The 20110-nt window shown below is 24.1% G+C and overlaps 5 protein-coding genes across 5 annotated transcripts; 2 read left to right on the top strand and 3 right to left on the bottom strand. All coding sequences in view use genetic code 6, as the record gives it.

The window, feature by feature from the left end:
* Positions 1 to 219: 219 nt before the first annotated feature.
* TTHERM_00299850 (hypothetical protein) lies at positions 220 to 3223 on the top strand (the record flags this gene model as incomplete). The annotated part of the gene is made up of 5 exons (XM_001024512.3): positions 220 to 367; positions 426 to 562; positions 612 to 924; positions 1000 to 2163; positions 2217 to 3223. 5 exons carry the CDS (start codon positions 220 to 222, stop codon positions 3221 to 3223), a joined length of 2769 nt encoding a protein of 922 aa, XP_001024512.3.
* A 775-nt stretch (positions 3224 to 3998) lies between these two features.
* On the bottom strand, positions 3999 to 6541 carry TTHERM_00299840 (methylmalonate-semialdehyde dehydrogenase [acylating] protein; the record flags this gene model as incomplete). The annotated part of the gene is made up of 8 exons (XM_001024511.3): positions 3999 to 4284; positions 4357 to 4589; positions 4645 to 5045; positions 5456 to 5692; positions 5781 to 5943; positions 6067 to 6237; positions 6403 to 6447; positions 6509 to 6541. 8 exons carry the CDS (start codon positions 6539 to 6541, stop codon positions 3999 to 4001), a joined length of 1569 nt encoding a protein of 522 aa, XP_001024511.2.
* Positions 6542 to 8873: 2332 nt separating this feature from the next.
* On the bottom strand, positions 8874 to 9803 carry TTHERM_000299839 (hypothetical protein; the record flags this gene model as incomplete). The annotated part of the gene is made up of 3 exons (XM_012800144.1): positions 8874 to 8878; positions 9069 to 9391; positions 9523 to 9803. The coding sequence occupies 3 exons, from the start codon at positions 9801 to 9803 to the stop codon at positions 8874 to 8876; spliced, it is 609 nt and encodes a 202-aa protein (XP_012655598.1).
* Positions 9804 to 11045: 1242 nt separating this feature from the next.
* TTHERM_00299820 (AT hook motif protein) lies at positions 11046 to 13505 on the top strand (the record flags this gene model as incomplete). The annotated part of the gene is made up of 1 exon (XM_001024509.4): positions 11046 to 13505. The coding sequence occupies one exon, from the start codon at positions 11046 to 11048 to the stop codon at positions 13503 to 13505; it is 2460 nt and encodes an 819-aa protein (XP_001024509.4).
* A 554-nt stretch (positions 13506 to 14059) lies between these two features.
* Positions 14060 to 19447, bottom strand: TTHERM_00299810 (cyclic nucleotide-binding domain protein; the record flags this gene model as incomplete). Its single annotated transcript, XM_001024508.2, has 1 exon — positions 14060 to 19447. Exon 1 carries the CDS (start codon positions 19424 to 19426, stop codon positions 14060 to 14062), a length of 5367 nt encoding a protein of 1788 aa, XP_001024508.1. The 5' UTR covers positions 19427 to 19447.
* Between the last annotated feature and the right edge of the window lie 663 nt (positions 19448 to 20110).

Below are 20110 nucleotides of genomic sequence, written 5' to 3'. Positions count from 1 at the left end.
AAATTAATAACGGAATTGAGCTTACCCTAACTCTATATTTTATCTTAGCCTAAAAAAAATTATTTAAAACTAAATTCAAAAAATACTACTGTAATTTTTGAGAAATAATAAACTTGATTAGAGTGCTGATTTAAAAGGAATTCATAAAATATTGTTAGTGATTTATACATGAAATTCATTTGTATTTATTATAGAATAAAATAAAACATTCTATTTTGAATGTTTTTGTTGGGAGGGGTCTATCTGTCTGTCTTTATATATATCAATACTTTTCTTCACTAAAATTAACAATTATAAACAAAAAAATAAAATATTAAAGCAAACAAAGAAGAATTAATCGTAGCTAAAAGAAAGAAAGCTTCCTTATGTAAAAAAGCAATACATTTGGAAATAATTTTGAGGTATATTAAAACATTAACTAATAGACTCAACAATAAAATCCGTCATTAAAACACAATCAGAAGAATACCAATAACAATCTTCATCATACGCCGTCGTAGTTGCAGTCGTAGTCACAGTTACAATAACAGTAGTCTCAGCAACATCAGCAGCCATAATAAATGTAGATTTAATAACCCTAAAATTGGAACTAATTTCAATATCACAACTAGCATCAAAATACGTCGCCACAACAAGCATCTTCTCCTCAGCAAACTCCTTAGTAGTAGGCATAACAGCAGATTCAATCAGGAAATCAGTAATAGTCAAACCCACAAATACCGTAATAGTATTAGCAATAGATACAACAAGGTTAGATTTAGAAAAATGGATCTGTAAATGTATATCATTAGTAGTAGCAGCAGTAGCAGAAGCAGCAGCAGAATCAGTAACAAATGAATTTGCAAAATACTTAAAATGGAATGATGAATAACAATTAAAATGGATACTCTCAAGGAAGCCAACAATTTACTTAAGGCAATCATAGTAAAAATTAATAATCTAATAAAAAAGGATTTAAGCCATAAAATATTAATAATTATTAAAATTAATATTATCAAGGTGGATAAAGTACAAATAATTCTAATCAAAGATACAGTAAAAGCAATAATAACTTTAAGAATTTAAATAACATTTCTAATTCTCCCAATACATCTGAATAGTAAAATTAATAGGTAATACAATCAGATTTGAACTAACCAATTCAATAATAGTAAGCTTATAGAGATCATAGCAAAAAAAATAAAAATTTTTCTCAATAAAATCGAAATAATAACAAATCAAATCAGTAAATTGCAAGTGGCAATCAATAAAATATGGGATTCTTTCAAGAAAATAATAGTTTTAATTAAGGGAATAATTAAAATTACAAGAATATAAATAATGCAAATAATACAGGAATCTCTTCTAATAATCACATTAATTAATAGAACTAACCATCAAACTAGCAACCGAATCCAAGAAATAGCTTTTAGAATAATTTTTATTCTTTCTAACAGCAGTAACAACCTGCAATAATATAAAATAATAATAATAATTTGTAACCTATCAATAATTTAGAGTAATAAGTCTATTAAGCTAATCCTGTTCCTTAACAGCATCAAGGCTATAGGAAAAACAGAAGTGATTCTTTTCATTTTTGCAATAATAATAATAACAATAATTAAAATAATCTCTAAACAAATTCTAAGAAAAAGAAAAAAAAATAGAAATTAAATATGTTGTAATAGTTACAGCAGCAGCCAGATATTTCTAGTCAGAATTAATATATGCAAGAATAGTTTTAATAAAATTAGCCTACTTTTACATAAAATAGTAAGTACCCAAAGTAAAAAGCACATGAAAAAACTAAAAAAATTATAAAAAAGCAAAGAGGAGTAAAAGAAATAAATTATTCAAAGGAATTTATCATAAAATAATATAAGAAATATAAAAAATTGAAATAAAAAATGAATAAATCATAAGCTACACCCAAAATTACAACACAAGCGCTTATGAATAATTAAATGAATGATTTTAAAGAAATGAGTAAATCTATTCAGTAAATAGAAGAAAATAGACAAAAAAAGTTAAGCGACTCTAATTTTGAAGAAAACTGTTCTGTAGATTTCAAAAAAGCAGATGAAAATTAAAATAATAATAATAATAATGAGCTTACTGCTAATCCTAGCATCGATATTAACGAAGAAACTTTTCCAGCATAATCAAATAATTTCTCTATGTTAGGTAATATTTTTTTATTATGTTTTTTATTTATTTATCTTAAAAAATAAAATTAGATTCTATTTTAGAAAACGATGAGAAAAAAAAGGAAATTTATAACAAGAAAGTTGCTTAATTGCTTGATGCAAATGGTTGTAGTGATACACAGTCTCTTAAGAAGATAGTTTAGGCATTAGTCTAAAAGCTCAATAAAAAGTCTGACAAAATAAGAAAGCTCAAGATTGCTTTATAAAAGAGTAAAGATAAAAAAAAGAAACTTAAATTGTAGTTAAATGGGAAAATTGATGAAGAGGAGGAGTAAGAAGAAGAAGAATTTTCATTGGAAGATGCAGAATTCGATGATCATGATGACGATGAAGATCTTTATGCTTAAAATATGGAATAAGAATACACTATGAGTGAAAATTATTACGATTCAGATGATTAAATTGATTAAGAAGAAGATGAATATGAAGCTGCTGATGAAGATTAATTTAATGAATATTAAGGATAAAATTCCATGTAAGAAGACGAATCTGAAATAAATAACAATAATAATAATAATAATAATAATAATCCACTTTAAAGTATTGCAGGTGAAAATCCTGGTAACACTAATCTATTTGATATGAATAGTGATGAAAATAAGTTAGTATAGCCTGTATAAATAATTTAAAAATAAAACTTTAACACAAACAGACCAAGAGTACTTAGTAGCGAAGACTAAGATGCTAACAAAAAGAAAAACTAGAAAAAAAATATAAATAAATAATTCAATCCTATTGTTCGTTTGATTAAATAAATATCTATAACAAAAGAAAAATAGGTTGAAGGAGATACAAATTTGGAATAAATCACGTTTTAAAATCTAAGAACCACAAGTGAGCCTGTCTTAATTAGATAAAATGAAGAATTTTGCTCAAATACATCGCTTGACTAAAAAATAAAAGAAATGAATGTCTAAAATATTATTCGTAAAAATAAAAATAATCATATTACTGTATAAAGCAGAAATGATATTTAGCAAGAGTTAAACTAGGATAATAATAATGATTAATAAAGAAAGAAATCTAATTCTGTGTGAGTAAAGCAAATTTTATTTATTGTAAAAAGAAATAAATTAAGAAATTTTAATAGAAAATTTGAATGAATAAAAAATAAACGACTACTAACTAAGAAAGCTAATTAAATAATTGATTGTTTAATAAATGAATTAATTAATTAATTAATGAATTACATATATAATATTAATATCCAATTAAATTAAATCTTAATAAACTACTCAAATTTCAAATTATTTATTTTGTACTTTTATATTTTTGTTAGAATTAATTAATTACTACTTATTTATTATTCTGTAAAAGCAAGCTCTTTATTTTATGCAAATTTTATTTGTTAATTTATTATTATTTGTAAATTTTATACATTCAATATTATATTTGGTATAAATTATTTCAAATATATAATTTCTAAACCTATTTAAGCATTTATTTTACTTCAAACATAAAATATATTAAAAAATATTTTCTTATAAATCTTTAATAAATTAAGCACTTTATTTCTGCTTTTTTAAGACTCGCTGGTACATAGAGTGTTATACTATTTATAGTTCTGTTTTTTTAAGATTAGTTTGGTTTTATTGAAAATTGAAATTGATATGTTTCTCTTTAAAAAGAAATATTTTAATTATGTGCTAATACTCATATGAAGTTCGATGACATACATTTACTTGGATAAATTATTGATAAATAAAACTTAAAAATTAAAATATTTTTATTATTTCTTTTTGTTGAGAAGGAATCTTAGTATTTATTTAGGGATTTAAAATATATCAAGTGTAAGGAATTTCATTAATCATTTCATTTCATGACGGGGAAAGAGGTAGAAACCTTGTAACCAGCATCTTAATCTTTTTTCCATCTAGCGGTAATAGTCTTGAATTGAGTGAAGAACTTAACACCATTCTTACCGTAGAAGTTCAAATCACCACCGAAGGAACGCTTGCTACCAGTGAAAGAGAACATAGGAAGAGGAACAGGAATGGGAAGATTAATACCGATTTGACCACATTCAATATTGTTTTAGAAGTATCTAGCAGCAGAACCAGATTTAGTGAAGATAGCAGTACCGTTACCGTATTGATTCCTGTTTTGATAAAATAGTTTTTTAAAAATCATTTTTTCAAATGAAAAAATAAATTAAATATTTTATAATTACTTGTTGATAAGTTCAATAGCTTCTTCAAGAGTATCAACGTGGACGACGCAAAGAGCAGGTCCAAAGATTTCTTCTTAGTAGCAAGTCATGTGAGGCTTGACATTATCAATAACAGTGGGTCCAACGAAGTTACCTTGAGGATATTTAGGATGAACGAATGATCTACCATCTAAAGGAAGAGTAGCACCTTCAGCGACTGCACTGTCGAGCAATCTTAAGACGTTCTTTTTAAGCTGTTTTTATATAAATATTATAAAATATATAGAAATAAATTGTATATTTTATTACATCAGCATAGCAAAGAGGAGCAACATCAACACCACTTTCAGCACCGTTACCGAGCTTCAATTCCTTAACTTTTTCAACGATTTCAGGGACCCAGTTTTTGGTTTCTCCAACCATGACGGCAGTAGTGAGAGCCATACATCTTTGACCGGCAGCACCAAAAGCAGCTGAAACCAAAGCATTGATGGCATCTTCCTTATCACAATCAGGCAAGAAAACACCGTGGTTCTTAGCTCCCATATTGACCTAAACTCTCTTGTGATGTTTGGCACCACTTTCATAAATGTAGTCACCAGCCTTGTTACCACCGACAAAAGAAATAGCTCTAATGGTCTTGTCTTCGCAAATTTGCTTGACAGTGTCAAAACCACCGTGAACGACATTAACAACACCCTTAGGAAGATCTATATTTCATTTAAAAAATTTAATTTTATTATTTATTATTCGCTTGCTATTATTTGAATCTTTGTAAAAAAAAAAAATCAACACTATTTTAATGCAAACAACTTATTAAAATCTTAATTTGTTCAATTAAATGATATTCTCCAGTTTATTATTTGATTGATTGATATCTATTTGAAATTCTTGATTATAAATCTATTAACTAGTAAAAATATTAATTGTCAAAGACCTTTTGCTAAATTTTAATTGCTTTAATTATAGTTAAAATCTAAGAGCTGTATTATATTTTGATATTTTGCTATTCTAAAATAATAAACAATAATTATTGTTGTTGCTATATTCAGCTAAAATATTAATGTGTTGCTTTTAGGTTTATACATTATTAGATAATTCAAAACTTTAAGGTTCTTACTAATTTCATTAAGGAGTTCCATGAGATATTAGGAAGTGTTAGGAACTCTTTCAGAGGGCTTCAAGATGAAAGTATTACCGCAGGTAATAGCATAGGGGAACATCCATAAAGGAATCATAGCAGGGAAGTTGAAGGGAGCAATACCAGCGCAAACACCCAAAGGAACTCTATAAGAATAAGTATCAACACCTCTGGCAACATTTTCGATAGTTTCACCTTGAATAATGTGAGAAATACCTTGATTTTAAAATTATTTTATTAATATGCTACTTTTTATTAAGTTATTGCAAGACAATTTCAAGTTTATTGTAAATAAAATATTTACCGCAAGCGTGTTCAACGACTTCAAGACCTCTGATAACATCACCCTTAGCATCGGCAAGAGTCTTACCGTTTTCAGCAGTGATAAGAGCAGCAATTTTGTCCATATTTTTTCTAATTTTATCTTGATAAGCGAACATATATCTTTGTCTTTCCAAAAGAGGAGTCTTTTTAATAGCAATGAAAAAACGTGATTTAAATGTTAATGAAATAAATAAATAGCTAATTTAAATTATTGCTGATCAAAGAAATATTTTATTTATCTTGAAAGATATAAAAGCTTTTCTTACTTAAGACCAGGATTTGTATTGTTCAGCAGCTACTGCAACAGCCTCGTTGAATTCAGCTTCAGTAGTTTAAGGAACCTTAGTAATAAGTTCTTAAGTGGCAGGATTTCTAACTTCGAAGAATTAGGTAGCCTTGGATTGAACGAATTCACCATTGATAAAGTTAGGAAGAACCTATTTTAAATAATTTGTATTATTTAGTATGTGATAAAGGTTAGTAAATGTTTTTTCAAAGAGAATTGATGTTTATTTTTGCAATTCTGATCATTTTTCTCTCTTAATAAACTGACCAGAAATAACAATACAAACAAACAAACAAAATGAAAAGTTGAAAAATACCTTGGAGAAGTGGAACATGTTCTTGTTGTAGAGAGCGCTAACAGCCTAATAATAAAGAATAAGAAATTAGTTATGTTTTAGAAGTATTTTATTATAAATGACTAACCTTCTAGTTTCTGTAGAGATGAGACATAAACATTTTATATTAATGTGGTGAATATAAGAATATCTTTTTTTACTTTTTTTTCCTTTTGAAATTTGATATATTTTTTAATAATTTATGATTATACACAAATTATCAATATCTTTAAGTTTTTAATTTAAAAATTTATATTTCTCATCACCACCTCACAAAAATAAAACAAAAATGATGAAAATCATTAAGATTTTGATTTAGGATAAAAAAAGTTGTATCATTACTTTAATTTTGATTTCTAGTTGATTAATAGACCTACCTTAATCATAAAAAATTAACAAAATTCTCTTTGGAGATTTTCTTTTTTCTTTCCATTCATATTTTGCCTTGCTAGCTTACTTATTTATTTTTACAAATTGAGCCTGGTAATATTAATTTATTTACATTTTATAAACAGATCTCAATTCTCATTTATAAAATGTAAGTATTCCAACTTATATAATATACAATTAAGCACTTTTATGCATAAAACTATCTATTTAGTTCAGTATTTAACTTGTTTTTCATAATTTATTATTTATTAGCTCTATGCGTTGCTTAACTACTTAAAAAATTTGGTGAATCTTTCTTATTTTTTGAGGTAGGAAATTAAGGATAAATATATTCAGTATTTGTAGATACAATATACTAAAGTGACGAAATATTAAGTGGAAGTACTTAATATACCAAAAAGATTTTTACAAATATTTCTTCGTTCCTTTTTCCTTTATAAATAAGTTTTGTTTGTTAACAAAATAAAATTGATTACTAATAAGAAAAGTAAGATTAATATAGTAATTATTATTATGCTCATAAACATGTATTCATATTATTTTGCTTTATTTACTAACAAATTTTTAACTTAAATATATTTTCTCCCATTTTTTATTAATTACCCAATAGAAATTTTAATTTTAAAGTTAAGACTAATCTCAGCATACGATCATACGTTAAAATAAACATAAAATGTCTGAAAATTTATTTAGAATTTCTATTTGATTGTTTTTGTTTAAAAAATAGTTAAAATAACTTTTTTTCTCAGCAAATTCAACTTATTTAATTTGAGATTTTTAGGTTAAAATTATGGGTTGTAAAAACTTGTTAAATTTATAATTTAAATAATTATTTTTTTTACTTTTATTCATTAATACCGTTTTTAAATTATTTATTTTTTGCTTAGCTAAATATTTTGAAAGAAATCTAATAATTTGTTGAAAATTAAAATATTTTTAAAAAATAAAATTAATTATATCATTTAAGTGTTACCTAGTTAGGTTTATTTGAATTAAGGTTTTTATAGCTTAGTTAATTCCTTTTTATATATATTTTTTTCTATTAGAGCTGATAATGAAATAGGAATATTGATAATTAAAATAGCTAGCTAATTTTTGAATATTCATTACCTTTTAAATATGCAATTATTTTTAAATTAAAACTAATTGTTTATTAAATTTTACCCTTTATAATAAAAAACTTGTTAATAATTATTAAATCAAACAAGGAGCTAAGATATAAATATTTTGGATTGGTTATGGCCTTAATAATCTTATTTAAAAAGTTATATTCTTTAAATATAAATGGTTTTCTTATATTAATTAAAAATGCAATAAATATATATGAATGAATATTAAATAGATGAATAGGATTTGAAACACTATTATTGATCAAATTACATCAAAAAGAGTGAATAATACTGTTTAAGCTTGAATTAAATAAAAAATAAAGTATAACCAAAAGCAGTAGACTATCAATAAAAAAGATAATAATTTTAAATAATAAGTGAATTAGGCTAACTATCATTAATCAATTTAAAAATAGTTTTAAGTAAATACAGAATTTTAAATTACATTAATTAAATCGTTAGTTTGTTCAAATGCATTCATCAGTTCATACCGTAGACTCTGTTTAATCTTAAAGAATTGTGCATGATTAGATTAATTCTTCTCACTCAAAATAGTAATTCAGTTTCCCAAAATAGGAAAGATTTTTAAATAGCAAAAAAAGCTACTGTCAAACTGCATCTTATTAGTTAGGAAGCTAATTAAATAAACGATCAACCGGACTAGGATTTGGTTATAAAAGCGATTTTACAAAAGGTGATTTGGATAAACCAGGTCCTGATAGGTACTCAGTGATAAGCATTTTTGAAGTGGAGAATTCTAAAAAAAAAGGATTCACATTTAGTCTTGGTAGAGAAGTAATGGTTTATTAAGAAATTTGGTGAATTAATACAATTAGTTTTAGTTTATTTAGGAGGAAATAAAATGTTAACTCAAATATAAAAATAAGCATGTCCATTTAATATAATTTAAAAATAAGATTTTTCGCTCATTAAATAACAGTAAAGAAAGCATATTCAAACTTTATTTAAGAAAATAAATTTAAAGATTTGTTTTGAAATAATTTTTTTAATTATTTAATTATGTTTTTTGCATTTATTTATTGAAAGAACTAAATTTTTATCATAGGAAAGAATTAAAATAATTTTCAATAGTGGATTATGTTTCATTTTATTTTAATATATAGTAAATAAAGTTTAGATAAATATTACCTAGTAGAGTCACTCCTGGACCTGGACAATATGAAGTAGATGATTCGAAAAAATCAAGAAAATATTTATATTCAATGGGACAAAGGACAGTTTATCCTTGTAAAATTTATATAAATTTTAAATAAATTGGATTTTAATCAATTTCTTATTTGATAGTTTCTATTTCGACTTCGAAAAGTGTACCTGGGCCAGATGCTTACGATATTGAAGGAATGAACAAAACAGGAAGTTATTTCGTTTCTAAATATTCTGGAAGTAAAGCTTCTGTTTTTGCTCCTCCAACAAGCACTAGATTTTCTTATATGGGTAGAAGTAAATATTTGCTATTTATTTAAAAAAAATTAAATACAAACTCTTTTACTTTTTGATGTTAAAGATAAATACATTCCAGGACCTGGTGCATATAATTATGAAACTTTTACTTAAATTGGAAAATATCATAATTCTAAATTACGCTCTGTTGCTGGAGGCAAGTTTTCTTAAGAAGGAAGAAGTAACTATGTAAATAAAGATGCAGTACTGAGTAAAATTTGCAAAATTTATATTCAATTTTAATACTTGTTAAATCTAAATATGCAATTTGAAAGCAAAATCATTAATAAAAATAAAACTAAATTTTCTAAAAAGAATTTATTTTAGCAATATGAATTATGAAAACAAAAATTTTTGGTGAATAGATAGTTTCTAATTTTTAAAAATATCTTTATATTATTGTAGTATTATTTAAATTATCATTCCTAAAATTTAATTAAATTATAATTCGTTTATAGGCCCTGGACCTGGTGCATACAGAGTTCTTTCAGAATTTGGCGATACAGATTTTCCTCCTATTAATGGAAGTCCTAAAATGATGAATAAAATATCTAAAGCACAGTCTCTTTCATCATTCAAGCATTCTTAGTCTACAAGGACTAATCAATAATTTTCAGAACAAAAAGGATCTTAAAAAAATTTGAAAACATAAATATCTAATTAGAATAATTCAAGTGGGGCACAAAAGTAAAAGAGCTTAGAAAATCAGGTTTGATCATTAATTTGAGAGACCGACCACTGATAACATAAATATTAGAGACTATTAATATAGAAAAGTCTTCTAAGAAGTAGGAATATATGAATGAATGGTGGTTATATTATTATTTAAGGATTATTTTTAATTCAAGTATTTCAATTAAGCAATTATTTATTTATTAGTAATTATTATATCTATCTGGCTGTCTTCATTTTATTTAACCCTTTCTTATCATTTTCTAGTTTTAAAAAATTACTTTTTTAATTTCAGTTGAAAACTGCAGAGATTGAAGGCTTTTATTCTAACAAAATTAATTGATGAAGTAAAATCTATCAATTTACTTCAAATTATGAATTTCTAAATCAAAATTTTTATTTATGATCTTTAACATAATTATAATTTAAATCAGCAAAAAATGCAGAATAAGTCGTAGCAAAAATTCAAAATAAAATTTAATGTCTTTCAATTTCTACTCTCTTTTTTATATATTCGCTATTTTTTCTTGAATAATTTACAAGGTTTACTATGACTCAGAGTAATTTATTATTCATTTTTTCAAATTGTGCTTTTTGAAGTTTTTTTTTCCCTTTATTAAGAAAAGAGTTTTTTTGATCTTGAAGAAGCTCTTTTAAAATACATAAATGGTATCAGATTTAAACACAGATAGTTACTTATTAATATAAAATAATATTAATGCTATTATTCAATTTGTATTTATCATATTAGAGGGAGAAATCTTAGGCTTTTGTGTAATAATCTGTATATTTTATGAATCTTTTGTATTTTAACTTATGAAAAAAATTTAAAAAAGATACATCAAAGATACCAAACTTAATTTATAAAGGGAATTTAGAAAATAGCTGTAAATTTATATCAAATTATTATAAATTTTAAGATACTGTATCTCTCTTTGGATTATAAATAATTAATTTGTTTTCTGATAAATATTAAAGAAATCTGATGAGCTAATGACACTTAGTTAAATAATAATTATTATAAAAATAAAATCAAAAATTTTAAATTTTACTAAAACCTTAGTTATTAATAAAAGAGAAAAAAAAATATAAAAATAACTAAAAATGAACACTCAGTTTGATCTTGCAGATCAATAACCCTTCCCCAACTATCACCTTACAGGTAATGGATTAGGTTATTTTAATGCGTCACCATTTGCAAAACTCAATTACAATCCTAGAAGTCCTCTCTATCATTAAAATAATCCTCCTACATCCAATCGCTTCAAGAAAAGTCATGGTAGCAATAATGTCAACGTTCTACACTAAAACTTTCAGTCTAATTAATATCTTTACCCTAATAACAACGGAAGTAACTTTTCATAATACTATCACAAAGATAGTAAGTTTGATGACAATAACAAACCTATTTCAAATTTTGACACATTATATGATGATTAAGATAGATATATGAATGAAAATAACTTTGGCTATTCATATCAGAACATTCCTACTCCTTTTAGTAAGAAAAGTAATAACGAATATAATAATGATTTTCAATACAATAATAAGAATGCCATTTTAAATAACAATAACAACAATATCGCATATAATAATAACAGTAACTTTATGTCAAATATAAGCAATAACATAAATAAATCATAAAACTTAATTAACGATAAAATTAATTTCAACCATAATTTCAACTAAAATGAAATTAATCTCACTCCTGTTGGGCAGTAGCCACAAAAGAAAACACGAGGAAGAGGTCGCCCTAAAAAAAATCCTTAAGCACCTGTAATTTAAAAAAAGCAAAAAAATAATGGTTAAATAGCAAAAAAGAAAAAATAGAATGTAAGCAGCTCCTCAGATATTGATGATGAAATCGAAAAAGAGTATTTAAAGGAAATACAGCAAACCAGTGATTAAAAAAACTCTGAAAAATAAAAAAATTCAATAGATTCTATGAAGGCTGAGGAGGAGTCTCTTTCTTCGAGTGAATAATTTAAGCCACAAGATCAGCAAAACTATTATCAAATTGCTACAAGAAAATCAAGTAAATCTAGATAAATATAGAAATCAATCACAAAAAATAATAAAGATGAAAATAATGAAAGAGCTAGTAAAGATATCAATAGTAAGTAAAGACTGGAATCTAATGAAAGAGTACTTCGAAGCTTTGAATAAAGATAACCTCTGATGGATAGCTCTTCTTAAATGAGAGGTAGTTCTTAAGGAACATAAAATGAACAATAAATTATAAATTTGCTAATTTAGAGTTAAAGACAATCTGGATAACCAGTAGGAAGTGTAAAATAAATCTGCGATAAATACATACAAAGAAATAAGTAAATTTTTTCTAATCTTGCTGAAGATAATTTAAATTTTTTCCCTAAAATACTCACTCAAAATAATTTGCAAAAAAAACAACAAAAAATATCTCAAAATAAATAAGATATAACTCAAAAATAAAATAATAACTTAATAATGATTTAGGATATTGTAAGTTCTTCTGAAATTACACAATAAAATCAACCAAGTTAGAATAATCATAAAAAATAGTAATCATCAGAAAATAGCAATAACTAAGATTAGCAAAATACTAATTAATCGAATTTGCAAGAAAGCAACTAAAAAAAATAATCTGAATCAGAGAAATAATAAGACCAGAAATAAAAGAAAGAAGAATAAGTTAATCACTCTGAAATAGATGTCGAAGCAGATCTTGAAGAAAAAATTAATACAAGTATAGCTTAAGAAGAAACCATAACAATAACAGATAGAAAAGAATCCCCAAAATAATAACAATTAAATTCAAAGTAAAGTAATTCTAATCAAAATGATGAATTCGCAAACAGAAGCACAACTTTAAATTCAATCATTCAAAGCTCATCCTTGAAGAATTTAAACAAAAAATACCTACATTCTACAAAGCTCTCCAAAAAAATCAACTCATCTAAAGTCATTAAGAAGCTTCAGAATTAAAAGAAGAAGCTCAAAAAAAAACTAACTAAAAAGAACTAAAATTAATATCAACAATATGTACATTTCTAATAATAATATCCCTTTAGCGATAACTTAGAAGCATTTCCCCTAGGTATAAATCTATCATTTTTAAATAACTAAATTAAAATGTTAAACAAAAATACCATCTCACAATAACCCTAAGCTTTATAAGAGTAAGTAAATGAAAATGAATACTTAAATCAAGCAATTTTCTTTGAGAAACAAAGTTTTATATATTAAAATTTGAGTAAAAAGCTTGCTTACCTTGCAACCGGGCTTAGGTAGAAGTATTTTAACAATAGTATATTAAGATAAATAAGCTCTTAATAATAAGTTGTTAGAGATGAACGCGGAATCACCCGTAGAGGTATTAATATAAATAACAACAAACATTTTGAATATCCTCATAATTTTCACCATATTTTACCTTCACATCTAATTAATGGATCTTTTATAAGGTAAGATTGATTCTTAGTTAAAATTTTATAAACCTCAATTCTAAAATATATAAAAAATATAAAATATCTTTAATCATTACAGAATACTAATACTAATAAATAAACAAATTGTTAAAATAGTTAATATTCCAATAAATTATATATATATATAATTCATTTTACACTGCTTTGTTAAACACCAAATATCTAAAATTTTTGTCATACATTTAATTATTTAATAATATAATGTATTATTTTTATATTATATATATATTCAATTAAATTTTATTCCTTCATTTTATTTTTAAAAAAATAAGTAGAAAAATATTATTTAACAAAGTTGATACGAGTATTATTTATTACATATTATAATTAAATTTTGTTTATTTTTTATATTATATAATAAAAAGAAAAATTAGCCTTTCTTATTTGTAAAATTTTGAAATAAAAATTCTTGAATGTTATTTTCTTTTTTAAAAAATAAAATTTTATGTGATTAAATAAATAAAGAAATGTGTTTACAAATAATAAGATTCTTAATTAGTAATATTAAATTATTTATTTAGATAAAGATTTATCTATCAATCATGAATATTAAGGTATAGGAGTTATAGGTAAAGACCCATTTTTTTTAATAGTTTAATTTTATGTTTTAATTTAAGTTAAAATTTCTTTTTGTCTTTATTTAATTTCAGATTATGTTTTTTGCTAGCCTTCATTTTGATTTTTTGAAAACTTTTCATTGATTTAGCCTAATTCGTTGTTTTTTTCAATATAAATATCAAATGGAAGTTCAGAAATAGTTTTGTTGATTAACTATTCTTAATTAATGTTTTATTCTAGGAAATATTATTATTCAGTATTATAATTATACAAAAGACTTTGGTTAGCATATTATTCTAATTCTTAAATCTAATTTTTCCTTTTAAAAAATTTTTTATGTTTTCTCAAATTATTTTTTACAGCAGTAGAATTCTGCACTTAAAATGACCTTTTTTGGTCTTAAGAATTAGCTTTTGTTGTATCTCTGCTATAAAGAATTTCATTCTTATGGACATGCTTTAATTTTCTTCTTATATAGTTATAAAAGAGCATTAAAGATGTTTAAGAATTATTTTCAAATTTTGTATTTTAAAGATAAGGATTTTAATCTTTTCCTTCTTCTAATTTACTTAATTACAATTTAATTTTTTAGTCAGCTTCCCTTGCAAATTCATCTTCAGGGTAAATATACTTTTAAACATAAGATTTTCGAAACTCTGACTATTAAATATCTTTACCTGAGCTAGCTTTATTAGAAAATTATTATAAATGACTCAAGATATTCTTTTTAGCATCTATTTAATTTTAAATGTTCTCATGTCCTTCCAAGATTCCTTCCTCTTCTTAAAGATAAGAATTTATGAAATGAAAATTGTTGCTTATTTTGAATGATGGATTGATAATAATATTTTCTAATTCTTACTTCATTTTCATTTCACTTAAAGACTTGTCATTTACAGATATATGCTAATTATTATTTGTTGAAAATCCTTGCTATTTTTTTCTAGTTGAGCTTCCTTTTGTGTTTGGTCTTTTACTTAAGCTTGTACTCATCTAAGAAATATTCATATTGTATGAATCTATATTTTTCATTGTAAGATATGATTATACAGTGGTATTCATTTGCTTTAAATTTCTGAAATTCTCAGTATTGTATTTCTTTTCAAAGCTAGATTCTCTTTAATTAGGAGATAATCTAGATTAATTTCTACTATGATTAATTATTTGAGTTTCATTTAAATTTATTGCCTTTACCGTTTAGGATTAATTCATTTAATTAAGTTACTGATTTTCTATCTGTCTATTTTAGCTTCTACTTAATACCTTTACTCTAGCATGTCCTTAACTAGAGTATGACCTTTCCTGCTTATTTCGGAATTCTAAAGAATTTTACTCAAACATGCTTTAATTATTTATATTCTCTTAGTTTTGCTTTATTTAAGATTCTTAATTTTTTAGCTTATTCTACTAAATCCTAAATGATCGCTCATTAGGAGCTGACATTCTATTTGAACCAGATGTATTTAAATTTCTCTATGCTTTCTAAGCTGTAGAAAGAGCTGTTCTAATTTAACAAACATTTTCATTTACTTGGTTTCCATATTGTGGTATTTTTTATGACAATCCTTAGTCTTAGCTCTTTACTGTAATAGGATTTGATTAGCTTTATAAAGATTTAGCTTTATCTTTTTATTAGTACCTATAATTGCTCTTTTAGCTTATATAATTTACTGAGGGAGTTTATTCCAAGTCTTATCGAGACTTTTGTTTACTATTTTTGATAGGTAGTTTTAATTAAATATATTAATTAGTTATTGAATTTAGTTTTTCATCAGCTAAAGGAATACCACTTTTTTATTTTGTATTAAGCTAAAGGTTACTTACAAGATCTATCTTTTTGTTTGGATATTTTAATGAGTCATCTAGTTTTTTTTATATTGAAACAGGATTTGAATATTTTACACTGAGATTACTGTTAATTAAATTGTTTGAAAAAGATACAGTTTCATTGTTGTCTTACTAATTAATTTAAATGTCTCTCTAATTCATATTAGTAATTAAATTACCAGAGAATTTAGATGATTATTCTGTGTGGGTTTTTTATTAATTAATGCTTGTTTAAGAAGGTAATTAGATTTTTAAATGATTATACTCTGTGTTAGACATAATTATGTCCTTTTTCCAAATAATATTTTCATTCTTTATATCATTAGGATCTAAAGTAGTAGCTTGTTTTAATTTGTTGCAATCTTATTTATCAATTTTATCATTTTAATTGGTGCTATCATTAGCATTTTCGCCTTCGAAAAAGCAGGACAGAGATCTCCTCTTCATTTTTAAAGATTTAGCATCCTAAATTTATTTCTGATTGTAGTATTAAATTAAATCATTCATTTTGTCTTAATTATCAATAAGTTCTTCTGCTGTTTAATCATCTTAATCTTATTTATTTGAAACTTTTTTATTTTGTAAGTCATAAATCTGATCTTTATCTAGGTATTGAGTTTACTGAGTTACTTATTCATTATATTCCTACTACGTGCTTTGTAAATTGTTTAGGGTATTTCCAGCTACTATTAAACTAATGTTTGTTTTTAAAAGCTGATTTATTTGTAAATTTTTTACAGTGTTTTGCTTTTATGAATTCATAGTCTAAATTGATTTATTTTAATCACTAGTGGTTTAGTCGTTTGCTAAAAACATATTGTTAATCATAACTTCTATTTATTATTTTTTTGGTGTTACTCTAGATTGTTGATTTGGATACCTTTAAATCATATCATCTATCTTAGCGGCTTTTGAAAATCTAGCTGGTATTTGTATATTTGAATTGTTATTTTCTTTGAAAGCAGCATTTGATTTTGAATTGAATTGCAATGCTTCTTCAGAAATACACATATTTTGATTCTATTTATATGGTGATTATTAAGTTGCTGGGGATAAACTTCTATTAGTTTTATTACAATTATTGGCAAAGCTGGTATTTTCTTATTTTACTTATCGATTAAAGTTCTGTTAAGTTTGGGCATACTTACTGCAATTTAAGTCGTTCGGTATCTGATTTACTCCTACAACTTAAGAATTTGACAATTGATTGTTTGATAAGTAAGATGTGTTACATATTGCCCTAGCTTTTCTTTAAACAATAGTTTCCTCTGCATTCAATATTATGTTGTTTTTTTCTTCATCATCTAAGTATGTAAAAATATCCGTGGAGTCTAACGGTATGTATAGTATTTCTGCCTCTTTACCATTGACCTAAATTGTACAAGATCTAGCTTAGCCAAGTACTAAATCTTCTAACCCAAAGAAGTTACCTTCGTTTAAAATTCCTACTTCTTTTCTATGCTACTCATTAAATTTCAATTATGAACTTTAAAATTTATTCTTATTTTTATGTATAAACAGCTCATGGGGTTAACTTTCTTCTTATTGCTAGAAACCTGATATCGGAATTGAAATAGACTTATTGCTAGCCCTATCTTGTTTATAAAATGAAACTAGTGTCTTCTTGCTATTTGGTTGGTTTTTAAGCAGAGTTTATTAATTATCAATAAAATCCTCAATAGCATCTATTAATATCTTTACTTCCCCTTTTAGTATGAAGTAAAGTCCTTTTGATTTATCATTTTAATTATATATAATTTCGTTTTTAAATGGTTATATTTTTCTTGATTTCAAAGTTAAATTATTAATTTATCTAAAGGAGCATCCTTTAAATAAGTGTTGCTTATTAATTATGGATTAAATTTGCTTGATCTTTGGGTCTGACTCATCTAGTCCATAAATGAGATCTTAGAAATCTTTCATATCAAAACTAATTAAAGCACATTTGTCCGATGATGTCACTATTCTATGTATTTTGAATCTCCCATATTTAAGTTTGTGACCAAAAGTGCCCACTGCATTTAATGTTTTAAATTTCTCAATTAATTGTATTTACTGAGTTTTTTTTTACTTTTTTTAAGAGCTTTTTGATCTGTTTGGTCCTTTAAATAATGATTTTTATGAATTTTAATGCTCGTTTAATACTTAAGAAGAATTGATGCTATTATTATTTGATTGTTTAAGTGAGTTAATCAAACTAGACCTTTTTTTCATAATAGATGATTAACAAGATTTTTATTTATTTTGAACGAATAAGTGATTTCCATATTTTTAATTCTACGACCTTTGACTATCGATTTAACTAGATTATATATCATTTGATCCACTGTTACTAAACTTGCTCTGATTTTAACTAAAACTGGTAACATTTGAGTCTCTTCTTTTTGAAGCTTAAGAAATACTTCTTATCTTATTTTACCTTTCAGAACTAGGTATCTAAATTACTCTTTAACTCTAAATTTTCTTATCAGAATTTAAATTTAAGAATTGTTAAAGGCTAGAAACTTATTACTCATTTTATTAAAAATCTAAATTATTTTAACTGCTTTTTCTAGAAATATGACTTTAATCATTTCTTTCACTAAAGTTTTAAGGAGTGCTATCGTTGGGTTTGTTTACTTAAATAACATAATTATTACCTATTTGGTTTTTAAAATCTTAATCATTTTCACTTATTTAATTTTCCTAATTTGAAAAATGATTACTTTAATTTTCAATAACTTATTCCCTTACTTTAATTTCGCTACTGTGTAAATAATTTGATTTTCTTCTTTTTTGATTAAATGTAGAGTTTTTATTGACTTATAATTTTTAACCATTAAATTTGCTAGGCAAAAAGGCTTCATGATTTTATTGCTAACGAGGAGACAAAGATTTTTTGGAAGCAGTACCAAAACTTGAAATCGATATGCAATCATCATCATAATCTGTATCAGAATTTTTAGTATCTAATCTAAATAAAGCACTTTTAGTGTCATCGAAATCTATATCATATTCAGACTCTTAACTATTCAATCTCTTAACATCATTTTTTTATTCAATCTTATTTTAATTGTTATCATTATAGTTAGAAGTTAAGAAAACCTAAGATTACATTTCAAATTGTTTAAGAGAATATTTACTTAAAATATCTTGTTTATTATTTTTCTTAATAGTACCTTCAAACGCAACTGAACCTTTAATAAGTAAAAAGAAACGCTGCTTATAATTTGGTTTATTTTCAAATATGGTATAATCATTTTCATTTATTTCTAATAGCTTTCCAGTTTTAAGAAACTCAGTAATAAATTAGATTCCTTTAATCGAATAAACATATTCAAAGATAGGAAGTTTAGTCAGAATGTATGCCACTTCTTAATAATTTTGTTAAGTTATTATATCTTTATTTTGCCTCAAGTATTTATTCAGCAACAAGACCTCTGAGGAATTAATTATTTTTTTAGGCTTTGAAGCTTACTTTTAATCATTTTTTTCTAAAATTTCATCTATTTAAGTGTTTTAAGTAGGGCTAGCATCGCTCATTTCTTAATTATTTACATTAAATTTATTAAATTTAACATCATTCATTAAGATAATTGTTATATGAAATTCTAAGTTATTTATTAATCTTGGAATATAAAGATTTACTAACAGAATATTGAGTAAATAAGTTAATTTTATTCAGATCACTCCTTAGTGCTGATTTAAGATTTATATTTTTCCAAAGCAACAAAGTATTTTTATCTCTCCTTTATATCAATATTATATTCTAATATTAAGTTTAATTATTTTTGATTTTTAATCTAAATCCCAAAAAGCAAAAAAATACAATAATAATAATAAATTTATTATTAAATTTTGCTTATTTAATAAATAAGTGTTTCTGATAGTCAATGAATGTGATTAAGATATTTCTTTTTGTAAGTAATAATTATCTGATTTATTAAAACTCTGATAATATATTCGTTAAATATTTTATACAATAATTATTTGTTCTTAAAAATATTACATATTTCATTATTAAAACTATTATTTTCAAATGAGTTTTACTTCAAATAAATCGTTAAACAAATTATTTTAATTATCATTTTTAATATAAATTAATTTTGTGTAAATTTAAAATAAATATCAAGTTATTTTAGAAATTGAAAATTAGTTAATTAAAAATAAATAAGTAAACATTCTAGCCACTAAAAAGCCTTCTAAAAGAAAATGATTTTAATTTAA

Source organism: Tetrahymena thermophila (assembly GCF_000189635.1).
Source record: "Tetrahymena thermophila SB210 genomic scaffold scf_8254379, whole genome shotgun sequence".
Lineage (NCBI taxonomy): Eukaryota > Ciliophora > Oligohymenophorea > Hymenostomatida > Tetrahymenidae > Tetrahymena > Tetrahymena thermophila.
The sequence above is the reverse complement of the archived record's forward strand: the minus strand, read 5'-3'. Positions and strand labels throughout refer to the sequence as shown.